General features: G+C 38.1%; 1 protein-coding gene across 1 annotated transcript; it reads right to left on the minus strand.

Moving 5' to 3' along the window:
- Positions 1–6,803: 6,803 nt before the first annotated feature.
- LOC114042657 (olfactory receptor 5B12-like) lies at positions 6,804–7,739 on the minus strand. Its single transcript, XM_027861345.1, has one exon. The coding sequence runs from the start codon at positions 7,737–7,739 to the stop codon at positions 6,804–6,806; it is 936 nt and encodes a 311-aa protein (XP_027717146.1).
- Positions 7,740–8,569: the final 830 nt, after the last annotated feature.

Genomic DNA, 8,569 nt, shown 5'->3' on the forward strand with positions numbered 1-8,569 from the left:
GCCCATGGTTCTGACTACAAAGAGAGGACAGACACAGCTATCACAAATTCTGTTCTATTTATAGGAATTAAGTAAATGAACAGTGTACAGAGTTTGGAGTCAGTAAGGTTCTCATCATTGAGTTGAAATCTGGCCTCAGACACTAACTCTAGGGACTCTAGGAACTCTAGGAAAGTCACTTAACCCTATTTCCTTTAGTTTTCTTCTTGGTAAAATGAGCTGGAAAAGGAAATGCAAACAACTTCAGTATCACTGCCAAGAAAACCCTAAACGGGGTCGCAAAGAATAGGACCATGATTGAACAACAAGAACAAAAATTTTGGATTCAATTAAATTTAACAAACATTTATTGTCTACTATGTGCCAAGCATTATGACTGGTTTGTTGCTGAGGATACAAAAAGAGGCAGAAGACAGTCCCTTCCATCAAATAACTTACAATGTAATGGAGGAGACAACTTGCAAAAAAAGGTATATACAAAGCAGGATATATGCAGAATATAATGCAGGATAAATAGGAAGTGATTTATAGTGAGAAAGCACTAACATTAACAGAGTTTGATGAAGATTTCCTGAAGGAGATGCGATTTTAATGAGGATTCAAAGGACTCCAACGAGGTGAGTAGTTGGAGCAGAAGGAGAGCCTTCCAGGCATAGGGGACAACCAGATATAATGCTTGGAGCTAAACAAAGGGGTATCTTGTTTGTGAAAGAGCCAGAAGGCCAGTGACACTGGATCAAAGAGGATGTGTGGGGAGAAATATGTAAGAAAACTGGAAAGATTGGCAGGGGCTAGGTTATGAAGGGCTTTGAATGCCAAAATGAGCATTTTATGTTTGCTCTTGGAGGCAACTGGAAGCCACTGGGTTTTATTGAATGTGGGAGGAGGAGTGACATGATCAGACTTGTATTTTATGAGAAACACTTTAGTTTTTGAATGGATGGAATGGAGTGAGGAGATACTTGAGGTAAGCAATAGGTTAGGAAATCATGAGATGGAAAGGAAAGGGGTGACCTAGGTGTCAGGGCAATTGGGCATGAAAATGGAATGAATCCTTTTTCTAGATAAGAAGGGCCCTAGGCAGAAAGCTAACAAATCAGCAGGGAGTGAAGTGTATCATTAATACCTTCTCTTCTCTTTGGTCCTGATTGTTCATAGAGGAGAGAGACTATTAGAATACATTCTGTTCCTTTTCTAATAAATATACAAGTTTTATTAGTTTTCACAGATATTGAGGTTTTAATGCTTATTTACGTGATTTTCCGTTAAGTGACCATAACTCTTTGCTAAACCAAATTCAGTAGAATTCACCTGAAGATAAAGCTCATGAAATAAGAAAAACAAAAACAGAAAACATCAAAAGAATAAAGCTACCAAATCAATAGGCATTAATTAAGCACTTACTATGTGTCAACCATTATGCTATGAGTTGGAGATATTAATACATATAACTTCAATACCATATTGCATTTTTAAAGTTTTATTTTTAATTTATTGAATAAAACAAGCATTTGCATAACATAGTACAATAAAAAGAAGATTGCGCGTGAAACTGCAAATCTATTATGAACAAATTGCTATTCCTTTCAAATATGCAACAAAATTATCATGTGAATTCTTTTTTTTTTCCTTTCCCTTCTCCCAACTCCCCACCCTAGTGATGGCTACCATTAGACACAAATAGGTGTGTGTGTGTGTGTGTGTGTGTGTGTACATTTATTTTATAAATACTTCTATTTATCAGTTCTTTCTCTGGATTGAGATAGTATCTTTCTTTATATGTCCTTTATATTTAATTTGAGTATTTATAATAGTCAAAATAACTTATTCATTCAAAACCATTCTTAAAGCAAGATTGCTGTTACTATATACAATGTTATCTTGGTTCAGTCCATTTCACTCTTCATTATTTCATGCTTTTTTGAATAAAATCTATAGATATCTCTGAGGAATAGGAAAGACTGAAATTAAGTATAAAGTATTGATCAGCAAGATGAGAAGAAGCATGATTCACTTCCATTTAGTCTGTCTGGAAAAATAGACACAAGGCTAAGAAAAATATTGCAAAGCAAACTCCACAGAGGACTGAATGATTATTCATATCTTGCTTTCACAATACAACAAAGAATGTGATAAATTGAAGATCATGCAAAAGAAGGCAAGCAAGATTGAGAATCATTTAAACAAATTGGGCATTTTGAACAAGGAGAATAGAAGCCTCAGTGAGGTAAGATGATCATTGACTTTGAGGATTTCAGGAACAATAAGGTATAGAATAAATTCTCATTCTGTAGTTTGAGCCCAGAGTTTAGAACTAGGAATAATGGAGAAAATACATGAAGTGGAAAATTTAGTTTTAATATCACAAAAAACTTCCTATTAATAATGGAAAAAAAAAGTAGAATGGGTGGACTTGAGAGGCAGTGGTTTTCCCCCCTTTGAGATTGTTCATAGAGAGACTGGATGGTATCTTGTCCGGAATGTTACACTGAACATAACTTTTGAATATGTATTAGACTATGTGTCAAAGGAGTTAAATTTGACACAATAAAATCATTACCAAAAAAAACCCAACATAAATAACCAGCTTTTACATTTTGTGAATCTGCGACTCTTATTCTAAGTGAGAGTGAATACATTAAAGGTAACTATGATGAAAACATGCAGAAAATTATACATGTTTTAGAGAAAAGCCTACCTAGCTAAATTAAAACCTTTATTTCTATTATCCAAAAGTATGAAACTTCATGACATAAAGAACAAAGAGCTGGCCTACATGCAGAGCAGTAAGTTAGGCAGTGAACATTTATTAAATACTTACTTTATGCTAGACACTATGCTAGCTCCTGTCTGTGATTTGTCATGAGTGAAATTTAACCAAAAAGAAAACTGAGGCATGTTGCTCCAAGCAATATATAATTTTATTAACAGGACATGCTACCTGCCAAGAAAAGGGTCAATGGCTGCCTCAGTTCATAGCCAAAGACCCCAAGTCCTTTTTTATAGGTTTTGGAGAGTACAGAACAGAGAACAGAACAGAGTGTGTGACATCAAAGAATTAAGGGGAACATAACTGGATCCCCCTGGCAAGGAAACAACATAATTGGCCAAAAATTTGTGATGTTGGACTATTGACAACCCCCTCCTTTCCTCTGGAGACTAAGAAGTTGTTTGAGTTCACCTGCAAGGACAAAAATAAGGGCCAAGATTTCTTTGGACAACAAACCAGACATCCTTAAAGGATAACTTGGTGGTGTAGAGATCTTAGGCCAAACTATAGTATGGTAAGTTAAATACCCCAAGGTTAGCAGAATTGGTTGAGATAAAAATAGAACAGTTATTATCAAGAGAACAGTATTTTTAAACTTAACCCATCACAGGTCAGCTAAATTCTGAACTAGGTTCCGAGACAGAGAACAATGACTTAGGCAGTTGCAGGACAAAATCAATTAACCATAAGTGGGATCAATAAAAACGATGAATCAATTTAATCTTCTCAGGTTGGATTGTGGCCGTGAACAATTCATTAAACCTCTCTGTCTACTTCCTAGTTCCATGAAAATCTTTAAAAATGTAAGTTGAAAACATGAAAAGAATGAACAGACCTTTCATTAAACTTCAAGAAAAATCCTCAGTAAAAGAATGGAGTTGTGAGAGAATTTTCAGATTCCCCAAATTTATGAAAATTACAAATCATAGAATCAAATGCAGGAAGGCAAAAAAGGGGGCATGAGTCCCAGGTACTGGATCAAAAGAGAGAGTTCAGGAGTTTTGGGGGGCAGAGCCAAGATGGTAGAGTAAAAGCAGGGACTTGCTTGAGCTCTCCCCCAAACCCCTCCAAATACCTATAAAAATGACTAAACAAAATCTAAAGCAGCAGAACCCACAAAAAGACAGAGTGAAACAAATTTCCAGACAAAGACAGCCTGGATGGTTGATCAGAAAGGTATATCACGCCAGGTGGCGAGAGGATCACAGTGCTGCATGGGCGCGCAGGCTGCAGCGAACCTGGACCAGGCCTCAGAGGACTGAATCGCGGGCAGCTGTGGAGGTTCCCAGACTTCTCAACCCAGAAACACCAAAGACAAATTAGAAGGTTAGTGGGAAAAGTCTGTGTCTGAGGGGAGAGAGAGAAGGATGGTGGGATTCCAGCCCCATTCCTGAGTGTGGCCCGGGGCAGCAGCTGCTTCCTGAGCTTCAGGCACACATACTAAGGGGGAATCAAGTTGCTTATCAGAGGGGGATTGCTGGGATCTCTCTGCTAGTGTAGGATTCTCCTGCTTTGCCCGTGCTTGGATCTGGGTCACAGTTCTGGCTGGCGGTCCTGGGGCAAGCATGGGGGCTGGCGTGGTGGAGGTTGTAGTGGCTGTGGAGGGGAAACCCTCCTCACAGTTCCAAGACAGAAAAGAATCCTCACAAACCAGAGCACAAGCCAGGAAAGGAGTAAACACCTCGCCCTTGATCATAGCACCTTGGAAGAACTGAAAATTTACAGGTCCCTAGAAGTATCTCTGAAAACAGCTGCATAAAATCCCCGAAGCTTGGGACAGTACATTCTTCACACTGGAAACAGACTCCTACCTTAACAAAGAGTTTATAACTCAAGTAATTGGCTGAGATCATGAGCGAGCAGCACAAAAAGAATCAGACTATATTATCTTACTTCTATGACAACCAGAAGAAGACAATGAAGTCAAAGCTCCTACATCCAAAGAAAAATATGAATTGGTCCCAGGCCACGGAAGAGCTCAAAAAGGATTTTGAGAAGCAAGTAAGAGAAGTAGAGGAAAAACTGAGAATGATGCTAAAGGAGAACAAAAAAAAAATACTGAAGAAAATTACACCTTAAAAAATAGCTTAACCCAAATAGTAAAAGAGGTCTAAAAAACCAATGAGGAGAAAAATGCCCTAAAAAGCAAAGTTGGCCAAATGGAAAGGAAGTCCAAAAGCTCACTGAAGAAAATACTTCCTTAAAAATTAGAATGGAGAAATTGGAAGCTAGGGACAATTTGAGAAATCGAGGCACTGTAACACTAATCCAAAGGAATGAAAAAATAGAAGAGAATGTGAAATATCTCATTGGAAAAACAACTGACCTGGAAAATAGATCCAGGAGAGAGAATTTAAGAATTATTGGACTATCTGAAAGCCATGATCAAAAAAAAGAGCCTAGACATCGTCTTTCAAGAAATTATCGAGGAAAACTGCCCTGATGTTTTAGAACCAGAGGGCAAAATAGAAATTGAAAGAATCCACCAATCACCTCCTGAGATCCCCAAAGGACAACTCCTCGGAATGTTGTAGCCAAATTCCAGAATTCCCAGGTCAAGGAGAAGATACTGCAAGCAGCCAGAAGGAAACAACTCAAGTATTGTGGAAACACAATCAGGATAACACAAGATTTAGCAGCTTCTATATTAAGGTTCCAGAGGGCATGGAATATGATATTCTGGAGGGCAAAGGAGTTAGGACTACAAGCTAGAATAACCTACCCAGCCAAACTGAGTATAATCCTTCAGGATAAAAAATGGTCATTCAGTGAAATAGAGGACTTTCAAGCATTCCTGTGGAGAAGACCAGAGTTGAATAGTAAATTTGACCTTCAAATACAAGACTCAGGTGAAACATGGAAGAGGTAAACAGGAAAGAGAAATCGTAAGAGAATTATTAAGGTTGAACTGTTTACATTCCTGTAGGGAAAGATGATATTTGTAACTCATGAGTCCTTTGTAAGTATTAGGGTAGTGGGAGTGAAAAAATTATAGGTATGTATAGATAGATAGATAGATAGATAGATAGATAGATAGATAGATAGATAGATAGATAGATAGAGGGCACAGAGTGAGTTGAAGATGAAGGGGTGATATCTGGAAAATAAAATTAAGGGGTGAGGGAGGATTATACTGGGAGAAGGAGAAAGGGAGAAGTAGAATGAGGCAAAATATCTCACATGAAACAGACAAGAAAAGGCTTTTACAGTGGAGGGGAAATGGGGGAAGGCAAGAGAGAATGAGTGAATCTTATTCTCATAGGATTTGACTTTTAAGGAGGGAATAACATACACAATGGGGTATGGAAATCTATCTTACCCTACAGGAAAATAAGGGGGGAAGGGGACAAGAGAGCAGGGGAGTTGATAGAGGGGAGGGCAGTTGGGGGAGGGGATAATCAAAAGCAAACACTTCTGAGGAGGGACAGGGTCAAAAGAGAGAATAGAATAAGTGGGGGGTAGGATAGGATGAAGGGAAATATAATTAGTTTTTCACAACAGGACTACTATGGAAGTGTTTTGCATGACTACATTTCTATAACCTGTACCAAGATGCTTGCCTTTTCAATGAGGGTGGGTGGGGAGAGAGGAAGGGAGAAAATTGGTAACCCGAAGCTTTAAAAACACATGTTAAAAATTTTTAAAAAAATTAAAATAAAAAAAAAGGGAGAGTTCAAATTCCCTGATCCATGTGAAAAATAGCATATAGGACACAGAGATTTTGTTGTTGTTCTTTCATTTAGCCTTGTCCAACTCTTTCTGACCCTGTTGACCATAGTACTCCAGGCCCTTCTATCTTCCACTATCTCCCAAAATCTTTCCAAGCTCATGTTCATTGCTTCCATGATACTATCTATCTATTCATCTCATCCTCTGCTGTCTCCTTTTCTTCTTGTGTTCAATCCTTCCCAACATCATGGTCTTTTCCAATGTGTCCTGCCTTATTATGTGGGCAAAGTATTTAAACTTGAAGTATATAGATAAGGTGTACTTTAAAGATGAAAGTGGACAAGAAATATTATTGAAAAATTTTCTACTGAATGATGATTTTTGTCCTATCCATAACTTTCTTAAAAGCACTTTTGACTTCTTTGTTCCTCAAGCTATAGACCAGAGGATTTAACATAGGAATTACCATAGTATAGAAAACTGATGCAATTTGATCTGTGTCCATGGAATGACTAGAGTTGGGTTGTAAGTACATGAAGATTCCTGATCCATAGAAGATGGACACTGCTGTGAGGTGAGAAGCACAGGTGGAAAAGGCTTTTTGCCGGCCCTCAGCTGAGTGCATCCTCAAGATGGTGATAAAGATGAATAAATAAGATATCAAAATTATGAAAAGGGCAAAAAAGATTGTAAGTGACACAACAAAGAAGACAACCATTTCATTAATGTCTATGTCAGAGCATGAGAGAGCCATTAATGGTGGAATATCACAGAAAAAGTGATAGACCACATTAGACTTACAGAAGTGGAGGCTGAAAGTGTTTCCTGTGTGAATAGAGGAAGTAAGAAAACCACAGATGTAGCACCCAATGGCCAAACGAGCACATATGCTGGTTGTCATGAGGATGGGGTAATGGAGGGGCTTACATACAGCTGTGTAGCGATCATAGGCCATTGCAGCTAGGAGATAACTTTCAACAGTGGCTAAGCCCATAAAGAAGAATAACTGTGTAGCACATCCATTGTAGGAAATAATTTTGTCCCCTGGGAGGAACCCAACCATCACCTTTGGAGTAACAGCTGAGGAGTAGCCAAAATCCACAAGAGAGAGGTTACTGAGGAAAAAGTACATGGGTGTATGGAGACAGGGATCCCAAGAGATCAGGGCTATCATCCCCAGGTTCCCCACCAGTGTAATGAGATAGATGATGGTGAAAATTATGAAGAGAGGCACCTGAAACTCTGAGACATCTGTTAGCCCCCAAAGGATGAACTCCTTCACCTCTGATTCATTTTCCATGAAAGACTCTAAGGATTTGGGTGATTCATCTGGGAAAAGAAAAAAAAATACTTTGTGGAAGTAATCAATATTTTCTCTGGGTCATAGAATCGTGTATTTTATTAAAATATGAAACTGTGAGTTTCTGGTATGACAAAAATTATGTAGGTTAAACTTAACACAATGATACTGCTGCTGTAATTATGATTTTTTCAACACATGTTACAATAAGGAAATTCCCCTTCCACACTTTGAAAATCATTAATGAGCTTATATTACTGAACCTCAATCTCCTCAATTCCCATGACCTCCATGTTGATTCTAACTTAGCCACACAGAGAAATGTCTATATCCTTGATTGGACTATTACTCATGATTGTTCTACCTCCATAATTCAGAACTCTGAAATTCCTCTCTTTAATAACAATGTCCTATCTTTCCATCACACATTCTGCCTCACCTCTTCTCAAAACAAATTCACTCCTTACCTGAACGTCAGTTGCTAAAACCCTCACTCTTTTGCAAGATCATCAACCTTACTCTAATCTCTTTCCTTTGCCTTCATAGTCTTGACTCTGTGGCTGGTTGATATAACTTTACTCTAATAGCTGTGTTAGTATCCATGACACCTTATGCTTTCCCCAGTCATTCCAATTCTATGTTATGCCTACCAACCACATTTTCTGGTCCTATTAATGTGCTACTGACCAAGCCCCATTACCCTATTGACTGAGTTCACTGCAAATTCATGTTATCTTCTCTCACTTGAGTGCTCATATGCCTGAAGCAATCCATTTATTCATCTCCGACTAACTTTCGATGTCACCTTCCAAAATATATTATTCTTTTTT

This window comes from Vombatus ursinus, unplaced genomic scaffold (assembly GCF_900497805.2).
Source record: "Vombatus ursinus unplaced genomic scaffold, bare-nosed wombat genome assembly UNPS02014662.1, whole genome shotgun sequence".
NCBI classification, from domain to species: domain Eukaryota; kingdom Metazoa; phylum Chordata; class Mammalia; order Diprotodontia; family Vombatidae; genus Vombatus; species Vombatus ursinus.

Coding starts and splice junctions, on each gene's coding strand:
- LOC114042657 (XM_027861345.1), bottom strand. CDS start 7,739: ATGGAAAATGAATCAGAGGTGAAGGAGTTCATCCTTTGGGGGCTAACA.